Source organism: Camelina sativa, chromosome 11 (genome assembly GCF_000633955.1).
Source record: "Camelina sativa cultivar DH55 chromosome 11, Cs, whole genome shotgun sequence".
Taxonomy (NCBI): Eukaryota; Viridiplantae; Streptophyta; class Magnoliopsida; order Brassicales; family Brassicaceae; genus Camelina; species Camelina sativa.
This window is the reverse complement of record NC_025695.1, coordinates 47,635,974-47,652,583: the sequence shown is the minus strand read 5'-3', so window position 1 is coordinate 47,652,583 and position 16,610 is coordinate 47,635,974. Positions and strand designations below refer to the sequence as shown.

Here is a 16,610-nt window from a genome sequence, read left to right as displayed (position 1 = left end):
TGGTTTAGTTGATTTTGGGGGAAACAAATCTTGACTTCATGTAGAAGATATAGCCGTTTTTTTTTTAAATAGTTGAATAGTGAAAACTAAAATAATAAGCAAATTTTATTCTTCTTATTCAAATTGATTGTTGACGAAAAAAGAGTTCATATAATCTAGCAAGAATTAAAATTTGATTACTTTCCTAAAAATAACAGATCCAAGCATTTATACATTTTTATTCTGTAAATCAAAACCCCTGCTATCCGGATAATATTGTAAATTAAATGACATGTCTCTTTTTGGCTCTTATTTTTTCTTGTTATTATTATTATTATTTTTTTTTGCTCTGAAATTTAAAAACCATTTTGTTTCTTTCTGTAGATATTTTTTTTTGTTTTCTTTTTCTTTGAAAGAAAATGAGCTGTTTTATTTCTTCAATTTTCAGAATATAAGATATATGATAAATTACACTAAGTGCATTGCAATTGTACTAGCATTAACGCATCAGATCCTTGCGTATTTGTGTGTTAAAGGCTAATAACAGTAAGATGATGGATGCCTACCACCTATTCCTAAGATATTTGTAGTATTGCACCCAATTACACTATGTTAATTGCACTAGATAAGCCTGCCCAATATCTACGATAGTTAAATGGAAGGTTTTAGCAAATTTTGGCGAAAAAATACCATTGATTCCCCAAACACTTTATTCCGTGTTTGGTGTAACATGTTTTCAAAATTAGAACATGCTAATTCATAAATAGCAACCTTAAGTAATAATACGTTTTATAGTTAAAAAGTAAAATTTTCCTTTGACTGAGAAAGAGAAACAATGTGACAATGTAATGTAGGCCAAGGGTCTGCATTTTAGGCGGTGGGTCTAGAAATGCACGTACTTGAATCGAATGTAACACATGGAGCGTATTAATGTCAATAACAAAAATCTCAAATCAGAAAACGGAGATGGGTAAATTAAATTAAGCCTTTGTATTCTTTCGTCAGCGGCTTTTGTATTACCCTAAAACTAACCAGTGTATGTATATATAATCCAAGTTTTTTTTCTCTAGCTAACACATTTTGACGCCAATCTCAGTGGCTTTGGTATGGGCACACTCTATACAATTGACACTCTTCAGAAACACCAAAGGAAAAAAAAAAAACAAAAATTAAGGCTAAAAAGACAAAAAATCTCTTACCCGTGGCTGGCTTTCTAGTGGGTAAGACAAGATTATAAGTTAACTCTTCTTCTTGTTAGCAAAATTTGGTGAGAGGTTGATTTGTATTTTTTTTCTTTCTAGGAGAGATGGAGAGCCATTTGCTGTAGAAGTACTTTCTTTTGAGATGCATTTATAACTCCTTTGCATTCTGCATCGAGTAACACCTCATTCATTATGGCTGCAGCATGCCCTCGTGGTTCATCTGATGCTCTTCTTAGCATAAACACCTGCACACAAACCCAGCCCTTTAGATAATCCTCATCATCATTTCCAAAAGGAAAACAAGTGTTTATCCCTACTAGCTACTACTACATGAAAAAATGGTAATACCATTACAATTTGTGGTTTATGTTTTCAAAACAAGTTTTTCCTGTGTACAATCTTAACTCTGAAGGTTTTGCCATATGATTGTGAGAGCGGAAGGATATACCTGACCGTGGTGAGTTATCTCCAAGCAGCCAGGTTGCTGAATAAACGGTTCTCCATCTATTTGAACAGGGAAAGGACTAGAAACATGTATTCTTATGACTTTTCCCTGTGCTAACCTTCTAGCCTGAGACAGGCCAACCTGTAAGGGACAATCAAAACGTTAAAAAGTTATTGAATCAATTCAAATAACTATTTTAGCCTCACGTTGACTAGAAATTACTGGTAATACATTTGCGGGTTTGAAAAAGTATCAGAAATAAGAGTAGGAGCAACTCGAATTGAGACTAGACCTGTAGTTTGCCAAGGTGCCATGCTCCACGGACACATACCACTTCTAGCGTTTTGTCATGCATACACTGAATGGTAAAGTTATCATCGTGTTCATAATCATTTTGCCAAAGATCCACTCCGCCCATATAGCTTCCAATGTTTAGTACTATTAGACCCTCTGAATCCTGAAAGGAAAACAAAGTAGACACATCAGTTTCTAAAGGCAACAACAATAATGTTAGCCATTTTAATAGTCTATCCCAAAACGAAAAAATCAAAAGCCATCTCTCCTGCTCAATTTTTAGCTAATAAGTATATGCTTAACGAGTAGTGGTTGGGCCTTCGATTTAGCAAAGAACAAAAAGGCACATCATTGTGGAAAGTGATAAGACAAATCCTGTAAGGATACATCACACGAGAGAGGCAATGAAGGACTAATTCCATTTGAATAAGATACCTTGGGAATCTCAATGTCTTCTCCATCAACTTCAAGCCAAACTTGCCATGGTAGATCGGCACATGCTCGATCCATGATATCCCTCGCACCTTCTTTAGCATATCGTAATTTATTTACAAACTGCATAACAAACAAGATAAATATATTAGACATCTTTTATTGAAACAAGTTGCTTATCGGGTTAAGCCACATTTCCGACACCACAATAGCAGTACCTGACTACAAAACTTCTCAGGACTTTCTTGACGCATCATATGAAATTCATATGCAACTTTGGCGTCGCACCCGATACCTAAACAAAGGAAAGGTCAGCTATTTTTCATGATCCATGACAGGGACCAAAACATAGAATGCCTCAGTAATGTACCTAAGTAATTCATCATATACTTGTGGCCTTCTCTTGCTGGAAATTTTTCTGTGCCCTCTTCTGCAATTTTAACACTCCATCGATCCAACATTGTAACTGCAGCATGATCAATGTCTTGCAAAAACGTTCTTAGACTTCCTTGTCCATCAACTACTGAAATACCTCTTCCCCACTGCAAAACTCTAGATAGATCATTTCCTGTGCCCAAAGGAAGAATAGCAACAGGTGGAGGGGATTCGAAATTGCGCTTCTCGATGGCATCAAGAACCCAAGCAACTGTTCCATCACCCCCACATACCAAAACTCTGAAGTACTTCACTTTGCTATATAGGTCTAAACCAGCGTCTGGTCCTTGACAAGAGCCAAGTTCAAAGACCTGTAACTCACGAAGCAATGATCACTTACTGATATTATACCCAATATAATCAATATGTTCAAAAGTAAACAATCTTGTAAACGGTATTAACAACACAAGAAGATAAAATTGGAAGGCACTTTAAATATCAAAGCCATCACAAGCTACTGACATACTTTGTACAATATCTATAGTGGATTTCTGAAAGAAAAAGAAAAAAAAGCTTATTTGGTACCTGTACTGGATTCAATAGCATGTTAAGTCTCCTATGAAGAAAAGGACCGAGTTGACCTCCGCTTTTGGCATTAATAAAGACCAAAAGCGGTCTTGCATCTGGGGGCATATCAACCAAGGAAAACTTCTTCATCAGATTAAAAGCAGCAGGTTTATTTTGTTTGTGCCCACCTAAACCATTTTGCAATCCATTAGCATTAGACATGCCCGAGACTTTCTTTAAGCAATCTATGCTCCTATCTCTGCGTAGTTTCTTCACTACAATCCCATTAACTACAGTTTTCACTGGATTGCTGGCTGAATCCTCCAATAGCTTACCATTTAAAGGTTGGCCATTCCCATTTTTCCCTCTGTGGCGCTTTCTTCTCACCTGCCCTCGTATAGATGCCAACTCGTTTCTAATAGTACTCAGTACTCCATCGACACCATTTGCTTCATTGACTTTTACATGTACTGGAGAAAGGATAACCCTTCTGAGAGAGCCAAGATCACAAGCGTCACCAGATTCCTTGGACATAATCATGTGACACTTAACATGAATGAGGCGCTGGCACCAAAGACAGTGCCACATTGGGGAAGCTTCAATAAAAGGAATACCACACGGTTCATCACAATAGAAGCAAAAAGCAGTCATGTCAGCATTATCATCCATATTAACCCATCGCTCGGACCAATGATGTCGAACATGGTCAGATCCAGCCTGTGCAACACATTTGCAGTCTTTTGCAGCAGAGGCAGAGCAATAAAAATGAGCTGCAACACCGCAAACAGCACAACGGTGGACGGGGATAGTCAGAGCCGCCTTAGTAGAAACGTTCTGAGCAGGAACAAGGGAGTAGAGACAAACACAGCAAGTGGAAGGCTGAGGACCATAACCATAATCATCAGTCCATTGATGATGAGAAAGTGGAACTCTCAGTCTTTTCCAAACCTTCTTCTTCTCTCTAGCAGCAGCTTTAACCCAGTTTAACGAAGTGTTTTTTTGCCATTTGAGAAATGTGTAGATCACTGCTAAAAGCCCAAAAGATCCAGTTACAAGCCATCCGAATATGAAAGGACTGTCAGCACCAGAACTAATCAACCACTGAATCAGAGAGAACCCCACTTCCATCATTGCAAAATCTAATATGACATTCCTATTTTTTTTTTTTTTTTTAACTTATGAGCTTTTTTAGGCCTTCAAGAAACCTGCAAGAGATGACCACAACACAAAAACACCGATTAATTGAACGATTAGGAGAGATTTATATATTTTCTAAAGCTAAACATGAAACGCAATTCGTGCCAATTCAACTTTTGTTCTGTTCTTAATTTCACATTTGAACAGTCAAATCCAGAATTCGTCTATAAAAAAAACACCAAAATCTAAACGAGATCAAGCAATTAGGAGATGCACAGAACAGGTCATTATAGGAATCGAGATCGAAAAAACAACAAATCCCAGATCTGACGCGAGTCTTAACCAAAGAGTTTAAAAAATTCATAATCCGTACCAGGTGAGAATCGAAATCGAAATCGAATTGAAAAAACGAACGGAGATCAGGAAGGCGGATTGAAAAAAAAACCCTAGAATCTCTCCGAGAACCAGTAAATTATTTAATTCTCCAATTTTTTTTTGGGTTTTTTTTCTCCTCCTCAAGAGACAGCGAGAAAGAGAGAGAGAGAGAGAGAGAGAGAGAGAGGAGAAAAAGAGAAGGAAGAGAAAGAGAGAGAGAGAGAGAGAGAGAGAGAGAGGAAAACAACACAAACCACTTTTTATAACGAAAGGTGAAAAGCAAAAGGCGGGATTTGGGCCAAAACACGCAACAAAACGCGCCTTTCCTCGCTGCACCACTCTGCTGCAAGTTGCAAACACTACTTACTGCCCTCACGACGTGCGAGCCACGGGTTCGTCGGCGTTGGCTCCTCTCATGCCATTGTGCTTCTTTTGATTTTACCATTTTACCTTTTTAGTCAAATCTGGTGACGTCACTTGCATGTTAAACCAACCAATCGCATTACTTTGTTTTATGACTGTAACATATAAAAAAAAAAAAAAAAAGTCTAATCGCACACCACATGCATTATTAGATTGTTCACCAAGTCAAAATAATAATAAAAAAAATCATTTTGAAGTCAAAATATTAGTAATTTTTTAACATATTTTTTAGGTCTCATGTTTTGTTTTAGTGGGCTTATTGAATAATCATGGAGTTGGATCTTCTTTTCTTTAATGACTGACTTTTAATTAGATTTGGTTAGTTTTTGCTTTTGATAATATCTACTTTTAACAAACTTAATCATTTAGTAATATATTTGTGTTATTGAATTGATAAAATCATATTAGAAAAATAATAAAGTATCATAATGTTGAATTAGTATTAAGCTGCAAAAAAAGAAAGAAAAAATCAATGAGCACCATTATTGGCTATTGTTAATTAAATATATATTAAAAAATTTAGAAATTTTCCAGGCCAACTTTATTAATTAAAAAAAAAACTGATAATTAGACAATTTGTAGAAGTAATATACAATCGATATCTCCGAAGGAAAAAAAAAAGGAAAACCCTAGAGATTCAGATATAAGAAATCTCTCTCACAGTTACAGAACGCAATAGACAATATTCTCTCCTTTTTACCTTCGGCGTCAAGTTTTGTTGTTGCTTACGGAGAAAGCTATCATCATCAGTAAAGCCTTAACCCTATTTCTCAATCCTTTATAACCTTTTCAGTTTTTTTTTTCTTTTGTTAATCCATTGATTTTTTTCAAAAGAGAACGATGGAGAACGATGGAGAGAGACCGTACTCTGTTCTAACGAGAGAAGGAGTTGAAGAAAAGATGAAGAAACAGATCGATGATATCTCAGGAATCTTCTTGGTGACAAAGTCAGATGCGACCGTACTCCTCATGCGTCTCCGATGGGACTCGGTTCTTGTTTCAGATCGTTTGAGTGAAGACAAGGAGAAACTATTGACTGAATCAGGTTTGAAATCAGTTGTAGTTGATTCGAATCTAGATTCATCTAATGATGATGTTGTCTCTTGTGGGATTTGCTCTAAGATTGGTGGTGAGTTTTATGAGTTTTCTGGTGAGGGTAAAGTTGATGATGTTGATGTTGATTTGATCTCTACGCCCTTTTGTGCTCACAAGTTCTGCAAAACTTGCTGGAGCGAGTATCTCGAGAAGAACTTCTTCTCTTTGGAGGAAAACAAAACTGCGATCCCTTGTCCTCATCGAGATTGTCGGTCTGTAGTTGGACCGGACACAGTTGAGAAACTGACCTTACGTGATCAAGAGATGTACAAGAAGTATGTTCTGAGGTCTTACTGTGAGGAGAACCGGGAATTGAAGATCAAACAGTGTCCTGCACTGAATTGCGGTTTCGAGATTGAGTTTGATTGGACGAGATGACGAGCATAGCTTAAACGTGGTGTGTCTCTGTGGTCATGTCTTCTGTTGGAGATGCATGCTTGAGTCACACAGACCAGTGACCTGCAACAACGCTAATGACTGGTTGTCTAGAGACTTGAAGAACTTATTAGAAGATTCCTACATATCATCGAGCCTCTCCTGGGTAGTCAAGAACACGAAGACTTGCCCTCATTGCTTTCGGCATGTGCAGTTTGATAGTTTTGGATGGAGCAATTTCGTAACTTGTGCCTGCAGGTTAATTTCACCCTAATTTTTGCAATTCGCAGATAAGTTAGATTTCTCTCTATCTATAAGTATTTGATCATACTAATTTGTGTTTTTTTTTCTTTCTTGATTTTTAGTGGTCAATTCTGTTGGAGGTGTTTGGGGCCATCTGAAGGTCACGTATTTGGAAACTGTGTTGCTCCGAGTCTTGAGAGGATAGCAGCAAAACCAGTGAGTTCGTGTTTGGATCTCTGGGATGCGAGTCAGATTTCACTTGCGCTAGCTAAATCCGAGCTAGAAGCTTTCGAACCGACTGACTTGAAGGAGGAGCAAGACATTAAGGTGATAAGACAAGGACTCATGTTGATTGTTCAGTGCAGACAATTCCTTAAATGGATCTGTGTGTACGACTATCTCCACACAGATTGTGATATGGCCAAGAGAGAGTACCTGCGATTCCTGAAAGAACACGCGGCTACACTTGTCCAGAGTTTCTCAGAGACTATAAAGAAGGAAGCAGAAAGGGCCAAAACTCTTGGTTGCGAGAGGGTCAAGTTATCCACTGACATAAGCAACATTGGGAACTACTTTTACCATTTCGTCAACACTTTGCGAGATGGTTTGGTCGAGGTGAAGGCCAAGTCCTACGACAACTATGGTGGTCCTTATTGGTTGTGTGATCGCTGCACATATGGGAACTCTTGGTTCATCAAGAAGTGTATGATGTGCATTGATCCTATCCTGTGATCCGCCTGCAGCTGATATGTCCTGTGATGATACTGCATCTGATGTGTCCTGTGATGATCCTGCATCTAATGCGGACGAGCTAAGTGATTCGTCTCTTCATTAGGTTTCTGAAAGATAAACAAAAGATTTTAGGAGAGAGGAAGAACATTGCAATTTAAGTTCTTATGATTCTTTTTTGTCTTTCTTGCGTTCTGTTTTAGGAGGTTTTNATGTGTCCTGTGATCCGACTGAAGCTAATATGTCCTGTGATGATACTGCATCTGATGTGTCCTATGATGATCCTGCATTTAATGCAGACGAGCTAAGTGATTCGTCTCTTCATTAGGTTTCTGAAAGATTAACAAAAGATTTTAGGAGAGAGGAAGAACCTTGCAATTTAAGTTCTTATGATTCTTTTTTTTCTTTCTTTCGTTCTGTTTTAGGAGGTTTTTGTATTGGACTACCAAATTTTAAAGTCGAAATTGATTTTGTTTTTTCTTTCTTCATAGTTCACTGTTACAATGCTTTGTGATAGGCAACGTTTCTTTCTACCTTTATGGCCTCTTATGTTCTCAAATTGCAGAAGAGAAAATGTGGTTCTGTTGTTGTCTTTTACACCCCTCGCTCTAGTAGTTGCTTTATCAACAACCGAAAGCCATGAAGATACTTGTATAAGCCGAACTGGATAAAAATAAAAGAAAAGTAGCGGCGTGAATTTGTATGACCAGTGAGATCACATCCTCATTTATACTGATGCAGATCCCAAATATCTTGTCAACTGAAAACAAAAACTGAAGCAGAGAAAGAGATCAGGTTGCTGGTTCTGATAGCTCAGTCAGAAATGTGGCTTGAAATGAAGGGTTTATAAAAGGAAACAGTGGATTCTCTAAAGAGAAACTGAAGGAGACATATGCAGGAAACTGCAGGGGGAAGTGTTTTAAGATTATATGCAGAGTTACAGTTTTTCCTAGGGTCTAAAGACAGTAATGTAAGTGCCAAGTTTGGTGGATTCTAAATACAGGAAAGCTTATTGTAGAATGAGTTACAGTGTCAGTACAACGTTTCTTCTACCTTTATGGTTCTCATGTTCTCAGACTCCATGGAAAAAGATGAGATCCTGTAGTTGTCTTTTTCCATTCCTCGCTCTATACTAAGTTTTGTTCTCAAGAACAGAAACCCCTTAAGATACTTGTATTGTAAAACTGTATAAGCCGAATTGGACAAAAGTAAAATAGAACAGGAAGTGACGTGCATCTACATGAGCAATGAGCTCACATCATCATTTATGCCGATGCAGAGCCCTAATTTCTTGTCAACTGATAAAGAAGATTTGTTAATAAATAGTTTTTTTTCATATCCTCATTACTCATCAGAATCACACTGATCTTTTTATTTACACGCTCTTGATAAAATTTTGGATGATTACAGAGATTAGATTACAGTCCCTTGGCCTTTTAATCCACACTGTCGAGATACAACCAAAACTGTCAAATAGAAAACATCAAGCAAGGGAAATCATAATAAGATCTAAAAGGATCGGTTATGGAGACAAAAGAACTTGCTCTTGGTGCCATCATGTCTTAGAGCTGAAAACATGTCTAATTTTTTTTTTTTTAAATGAGATTATCAGTAAACAGAGATGAAAGGAAAGATTCTAGGAGCAGATTTGAGATCGGCTGAGTAGAGATGGTGGTTTATGCAATTTATTTTATTTTTGTTTAGGAACGTATTACAGTATTATAACATTTAAGTCACAACAAATTACAACATTTACTTTATTAGAGGTTTGACTTTTTATAGGAGCAAAATTTTAATTTGTATATATCACAAATTTTTAGCAAGATTAAGGTCCAATGGGCCTAATTTCTAATTAGAAAAGGAAAAAAAGCAGAATTATAAGACGGTTTAGCAAAAACAGGGTATTTTTGGTAGTTTTACAATTCGATATATATATATATTCTCCATAGGCGAGTGAAAAAAGTAAAGAAAACCCTAAAAAGTCGAAGCAGATACCATCTAGAGACGATTAGAGAGAAAGCGAAGAACGATAACTCTGATCACTTTCGATTCTTTTGTTGATTGAGGCGCAAGCTACCACCAGTAAGCCTTTTTAACTCTATTCCTCTTTATAAATTTATTCATCTCTCTTTGTTAAGTCACTGATTTGTGTTTCTAATAATTTTTTGTCAATAGGCAAACCATGGAGAAGGATCAAAAGAGTCCGTATCATGTTCTGACGAAAGATGAAGTTAGGGAAAAGATGAAGAAACAGATCGATGATATTTCTGGAGTCTTCTCGATATCAGAATCCGATGCTATCGTACTTCTCAAGTATCACCGATGGGACTCGATGAAGGTTTCAGATTGTTTGGTTGAAAACAAGGAGAAAGCTTTGTTGGAATCAGGTTTGAGATCAGTTGTCCCTGATCCCAATGGAGAATTATCTCTTGTTCTCTGTTTGTTTTGCTTCAAGACTCCGAGTGAGTTTGATGGTGATCTAGTCTCCACGCCCTTTTGTTCTCACAACTTTTGTACAGCTTGTTGGAATAACCATCTTAAGAGGTTTTTCTATCCTGCTGAGAAAAACAACCAAACTGCTATCTCTTGTCCTCATCCAGCTTGTCGAGCTGCTGTTGGACCGGACACCATTGAGAAACTACCCGTACCTGATCAAGATATGTACAAGAAGTATATTCTAAAATCTTACCGTGAGGGAAACAAGGTATTGGATATCAAAAAGTGCCCTGCACGGGATTGCAGATACCTCATTGCGTTTCAGAAGGAGAACAATGATGATGGTGAGGAAGATTGTAGCTTAAACGTGGTGTGTCTCTGTGGTCATATCTTCTGCTGGAGATGCATGCTTGAGTCACACAGACCAGTGACCTGCAACAACGCTTCTGATTGGTTGTATAAAGATTTGAAGATCTTATCGAAGGTATCAGATGAGTCATCGAAGCTCTCCTCGATTCCAGCCAGGAAAAATGTGGTTCTCTCTCCCTCCTCGATCAGAAGAACCATCACAAAGACTTGCTGCCCTCATTGTCTTCGTTCTGAGAACATGCATGGTAAACAGTACTCCCTGTTCGTGACTTGTACCTGCGGGTAAAAACTCCTATTTTCCTAATCGCACTTAATTAGATTTCTCTGTTTTTAAGTATTTATCATACTAATCTGTGTTTCTTTTTGTTTGTTTTTTATTAGTGGTCGTTACTACTGGAGGTGTATGCAGTCAGAGAAAGACCACAAAGAGGCATCAGGATTATATAAATTATGTAATGTACAGAGGACAGTCGAGAGAGAAGCAGAAGTGAAGGATTCTTGTGTGGAACACTGGAAGGCGTGTGGGGTTTTAGTAGAGAAAGCTAAATCCGATCTAAAAGATTTTGAGGAATCCATCATCGAGAAACCGAGTGACTTGACCGAGAAAGACATTACGATTATAAGAAAAGGGCTGATGCTGGTTCGTCAATGTAGGCAAGTCATTCAGTGGAGCTGTGTGTATGACTATTACCACGCGGAGTATGAGACCTCTAAGAGGGAGTACCTACGATTCTTGCAAGCAAACGCGACCTCACTTGTCGACAGTTTCGCAAATACTCTAAAGGAGGAAAAAGAAAGAGGCTTGTCAGATACTTCTCAAGAGTTTTGTTGCGTGAAACATAAGGTATCCGTCGAGACAACCGACCTTGGTAACCACTTTTACCATTTCATCAAGACTTTACAAGAGGGTTTGGACGATGTGAAGGTGAAGGCCTACGACAACTACGGTGGTCTTTTTTGGTTCTGCGATCGCTGCACTTATGGGAACACTTGGTTCCATAAGAAGTGTCAGGTGTGTTGTGATGATACTGCAGCTCCTCCGGAGCTAAGTGATTTATCTATGGGAGATGTAATGAAGTAAGCTACAAATTAAACTGTTTTGCTGGTTTTAAGATTTCCGAATTGGTGTTTTGCTTTATTTTAATTCTAGTTTCAAGTGGTGTTTTTTAAATTAGTTTGATAGATATTCTAGTAATTGCTAATTGGTATGGTCTCACCTCTCAAGACGTTATCGAATTGTTCTCACTTTTTTATATACTTAATCTAGTTTAGAATCTCCAGAATCAATCACACATAACTCGTTGAAACTTCTCCTAACAATGTACGTCTAGACCATAGTACTCACAACAAATTCGTAAAACTGTGAAATTGGTCGGAAGAGATCGCTGAGAAGTGCGTGGGAGTTGAAACAAAAACTGAGAGGACCATATGAACCTGATGTAGGGTTTCTAATTCGTTTGTGGAGAGTTTAATTTCTTTTCTCTCTCATTTCAATTCGAATTTGTCGAAGACTAACAAGTTAGCAATGGTTTACCCCGTGCATAGCTCAAGTCATCACCTAATTTATCTTTAAGAAATCAAATAGACAATATAACCATTGTTTATGTTTTAAAAAAAAAAACTACCAAAATCATTACATATTTACATGTAAAAATGTTACATTTATCAATTAGATTATAAATCCCTATATATATATATCCATAATCTTCTTATTTCAATAGAAACTCATCTAAGAAAAATAATTATATACTTTGAATAAATTCACAAATGTCTCTTTTATATTGTGCACACATGGCGGATTATCATCTAATTATATACTTTCTTAAGTTTTTTTATTCAATATATCAGATTTTGAATTAATATGAATATATGAAGTAGATTCTAAATTCAATAAGAACAAATTGGAGAAGACATAATTATATAATGAATCCAATGATAGGGGATTTGACAAAAAGACTGAGCTATTTTAAAATACTTAGGGGGAGGTATTGGTTTAAGATTTTGAAAGAATTTTAATGACTTAAGTTTCTTAAATGTATATAAAAAAAGATTTAGGAAACTTAAAACTTGCAACCTAAGTTTTTATAATTATTATCTTTAAAGGTGTTATGTCTTTATTACAATTATTTTCCTCTATAAATTTATATTGACTATTTGTAACATATAATATACATACATCTACTTTTGAGACTAGTTTTTATATGTTCTTGACTATTTTTGGAAAATAATGTCTTTTTCCAAATTTAATTTGCAACAACTATTGGGTAACATAATGTTGAATGAAATAAACTTTTTATAGGTTGTCCTTAAAAAAAAAGTCAACCTAAACCTTAACATAAAGTTCTTAGATATTGTAGTTAATATAAATCACCATTTTCTAGCAAGATAAAGGTCTAATGGGACCACTTTCCTAAAAAAAAATTGGGTTATCAAACTATAAATAGTAGTGCAAACATAAGAAGTTTGTAACTCAATATCCCCATAAGAAGAGAGTTGGAATCTTCTTTGCCTTCGATTCAATTTTGTTGTATTAGGTGCAAGCTACTAGTAAGCCTTAATTATTCCTGTTTATTATAATTTTTTTTTAAAAATTTTATTTTTATTTTATTGATTTCTCTTTTTGATTTTTGTTATTGTCAAGCAACCAATGGAGTACGATCAACAAAGACCTTACTCGACAGATGAAATGAAGGAAGAGATGAAGAACCTAATCGATGCCATGCACCCCTTATGCTTACGGGAAAAAGAACCGACGGTAATCCTCATGCATCACGGATGGAAGTCGGAACGTCTTATAGAGGGTTTGGTTCATAAAGGGAATGAATTCTTTGAGGAAATTGGTTTGAAACCAACTTTGATTGATTCATATCAAGATTTCTCTGTTTCATCTTGTGGTATTTGTTCTAAGACTGAAGATGAATTTAATATGTATAGTGATGATGATGATGATGATGATAGTGATGATGATGATGATGATGATGACGATTATGAGGGTGAGGGCCAGGGTGAAGGTGCGGGAGAGGGTGAGGGTGATGTGGAAGGTGAGGGTGAGGGCGAGGGTGATGTTGAAGATGTCGAAGGTGAGGGCGAGGGTGATGTTGAAGGTGAGGGCGAGGGTGATGTTGAAGATGTCGAAGGTGAGGGCGAGGGTGATGTTGAAGGTGAGGGCGAGGGTGATGTTGAAGATGTCGAAGGTGAGGGCGAGGGTGATGTTGAAGGTGAGGGCGAGGGTGATGTTGAAGATGTCGAAGGTGAGGGCGAGGGTGATGTTGAAGGTGAGGGCGAGGGTGATGTTGAAGATGTCGAAGGTGAGGGCGAGGGTGATGTTGAAGGTGAGGGCGAGGGTGATGTTGAAGATGTCGAAGGTGAGGGCGAGGGTGATGTTGAAGGTGAGGGCGAGGGTGATGTTGAAGATGTCGAAGGTGAGGGCGAGGGTGATGTTAAAGATGTCGAAGGTGAGAGCGAGGGTTATGTTGAAGATGTCGAAGGTGAGGGCGAGGGCGAGGTTGAGGTTGAAGATATCAAAGGTGAGGGCGAGGGCGAGGGCGAGGGCGAGGGCGAGGGCGAGGGCGAGGGCGAGGGTGAGGGTGAGGGTGATGGTGATGGTGGAGTTGAAGATGTCGAATATGAAGATGAGGATTATACTTTCATCTCCACACCTTTTTGTTCTCACAAATTCTGCAAAACTTGTTGGAGAGAGTATCTTGAGAAAAATTACTACTCTCTTGAGGAAAACCTAACCATAATCTCATGCCCTGATCAAGATTGTAGAGCTGCGGTTGGACAACAAACGGTTGAGAAACTAGGAGTATATGATCAAGAGATGTACGAGAATTATCTTCTGAGATCTTATATCGAGAACAAACAACTTGATGCGCCTGATTGTAATTAGACCATTGACCATATCTGAATTTGCTAAAAAATAAGTTGTTCTTTTATGAGATGCATTAAGTCTATTTTTTTTTTTTTAATAATAAGCGAGGATTTCAAGCTGAAGAGTAAGCTTAATGTTCAAAACTTATGAAACATATATATCATGTTCTTGACATTGAAAACATTTCTAGTTAGGCATCGTGATTAAAATCGTATAAATAATACACAAAATATATTTTATTAATATCATGAGAAGTATTTGATCATATATATATTTTTTTGTCGGCCAACAATTTCATTAAGTAATTAGCAAATACATAAGAGATTTAATCAGTTACTTATAACATACATTAACAGAATCCAAGAGATAACATAAAGGGAATCTTTTTGTCTCGCTTCCTAATTAGCTAAGTTGTCTGCCAAGCTATTTGCTGTCTTTGGTATGAACTTGAATCTGTGGACATCATTGACCATTATGAGGATATCTTCTAGATGTCCCTGAATATCTCTGTGACCTAGAGAATTTCTTCTATGTGGAGTTACAGATTCCAAATATTTATATAGAATTTGTGAATCTCTCATAGTACGTGACATTCTGATAGCTCAGCTTCTTCATTTGGATGATCGCCTCTTTTAGTGCTATATATGGCATCAGTCTCCAGTATTGAGCAGGTAGGTTCTGTAGAGGATGACCCCCTTGAGAACGTAGTTTCCTTGTGAATCATGGAGCGTCCAGCCAATTCCTGCTCTATGATTAGGGTTTATCCAAGAGGCATCTGTACAACATCTAATATGAGAGGGACTTACTACATTGGATGTACGAACCTTATTCTGATCATTCCCTTTCATATCTTGACAGTGAGTTGGGCTTTGTGCTTCTTTCCATAAATTGTAGTCTAGGAGAGCTTGGAGAATTATATCAGGTATGCTCCATCTCTTGTTTCTGAAAATCAGATCATTACGCGCTTTCCAGATTCTCCAGCCAATAAAAGGTTTTAGTTGCTCCTTATGATTTGCTGTTCGTTGTTGGAGAGATAGTAGGGTAAGAGGAGCCGATAGTTTCCAAATAGACTTACATAGTGAATTTATTGTTGTAGACTCAAAGGATTGGCTTGATAAGTGTTTTGTGAGTTGATGATAACCTGATTTGACTGTGTATTGGCCATTATTGGTGAAGATCCAAGTGGGTTTGTCAAGAGCAGTTGTCATCCTTGGCCTTATACGCTTAATTATTGGGATATCTTCAGGGTGGATGACTTTTTGCAACTCTTCCTCATTCCATTCTCTGGATCCTGGCTTCATAAGACCTGAAACCGTGAGTTGATTAGTAGCATTATGATTAAGACCTCTAGCTGGTCGAGGAGGATTTTGGTCCTGTCAGATTCTGATTCTATTACCATCTCCTACTCTCCATTTTAAACCCTGGTTCCATTACCTTTGTAAAGATTTAATGTTACTGAATAACTTCTATGTATGTAAAAACTAAATTCGCGCCAAATGTTTTAAATATTTGGACAATTTTGTGCTTAAAGTTTTAATTTCTAACCAAAATCATGATTGAAATAGTAGAAAGTATACTAGAAATTTGGGTTTTTGATAAGATAACAAGATTTTAACCACTAAAAACCATAAATTAATTATTTTTAACTTTGTATAAATTCAATGTTACTAAATAATTTTCAAGTATATATAAAAATATTTGCTCCAAAACTGTATGATTAAAAAAGTAGAATAAAAACTAGAAATTTGATCTTCCAATACTATGATAAGTTTTTAACTTCTAAAAGTAGAAATAATTGATTCTTTTTTCTTTGTAGAAATTCAATGTTAATATATAATTTTCAAATATATACGCTAAAAAATAAATTATGCGCCAAATGTCTATTTGATGATACATAACTATTTATTAAATGCCTAAATGATATTGATCATACTGAACTTAATTATGTAACACCCTAAATTAGGATTAATTCAACATTATGTAGATTAAGATTTACCTAAATATCAGGAAACATAATGTTGAATTAATAAACTTATTTCTTTTACCCCAAAAAAATAAGAATAACAATCTTATTTATAGGTTATTCCAATAAAGAAAAGAAGAAAAAAAATCAAGATACAGTAGACCCAAATATATAACCTTTTAGATATTGTAATTAAAATATAGATTACCATCTTTTTAAAGCAAGATTAAGGTCCAATGGGCCAAATGTCTGAATTAAAAATCTTAATTAGCAAAAAAAAAAAAAAAAAAAAAAAAA

At 36.6% G+C, this 16,610-nt stretch overlaps 3 protein-coding genes and 1 pseudogene across 3 annotated transcripts; 3 read left to right on the top strand and 1 right to left on the bottom strand.

Moving 5' to 3' along the window:
* LOC104727005 (diacylglycerol kinase 2) lies at positions 911-5,001 on the bottom strand. The gene is made up of 8 exons (XM_010445992.2): positions 4,805-5,001; positions 3,313-4,499; positions 2,723-3,098; positions 2,571-2,647; positions 2,356-2,475; positions 1,919-2,083; positions 1,630-1,767; positions 911-1,426 (listed from the first exon to the last, which is right to left on the bottom strand). Exons 2-8 carry the CDS (start codon positions 4,423-4,425, stop codon positions 1,277-1,279), a joined length of 2,139 nt encoding a protein of 712 aa, XP_010444294.1. The 5' UTR covers positions 4,426-4,499; positions 4,805-5,001; the 3' UTR covers positions 911-1,276.
* LOC104727004 lies at positions 5,825-8,135 on the top strand (annotated as a pseudogene).
* LOC104727003 (probable E3 ubiquitin-protein ligase ARI13) lies at positions 9,854-11,557 on the top strand. The gene is made up of 2 exons (XM_019232144.1): positions 9,854-10,758; positions 10,858-11,557. The coding sequence occupies exons 1-2, from the start codon at positions 9,854-9,856 to the stop codon at positions 11,555-11,557; spliced, it is 1,605 nt and encodes a 534-aa protein (XP_019087689.1).
* Positions 12,966-14,453, top strand: LOC104729060 (spore wall protein 2-like). Its single transcript, XM_019232143.1, has one exon. The coding sequence runs from the start codon at positions 13,124-13,126 to the stop codon at positions 14,366-14,368; it is 1,245 nt and encodes a 414-aa protein (XP_019087688.1). The 5' UTR covers positions 12,966-13,123; the 3' UTR covers positions 14,369-14,453.

Coding starts and splice junctions, on each gene's coding strand:
- LOC104727005 (XM_010445992.2), bottom strand. CDS start 4,425: ATGATGGAAGTGGGGTTCTCTCTGATTCAGTGGTTGATTAGTTCTGGT. Junction 3,099..3,312: donor TGCTATTGAATCCAGTACAG/GTACCAAATAAG, acceptor CGTGAGTTACAG/GTCTTTGAACTTGGCTCTTG. Junction 1,768..1,918: donor GGCACCTTGGCAAACTACAG/GTCTAGTCTCAA, acceptor TGTCCCTTACAG/GTTGGCCTGTCTCAGGCTAG.
- LOC104727003 (XM_019232144.1), top strand. CDS start 9,854: ATGGAGAAGGATCAAAAGAGTCCGTATCATGTTCTGACGAAAGATGAA. Junction 10,759..10,857: donor TTCGTGACTTGTACCTGCGG/GTAAAAACTCCT, acceptor GTTTTTTATTAG/TGGTCGTTACTACTGGAGGT.
- LOC104729060 (XM_019232143.1), top strand. CDS start 13,124: ATGGAGTACGATCAACAAAGACCTTACTCGACAGATGAAATGAAGGAA.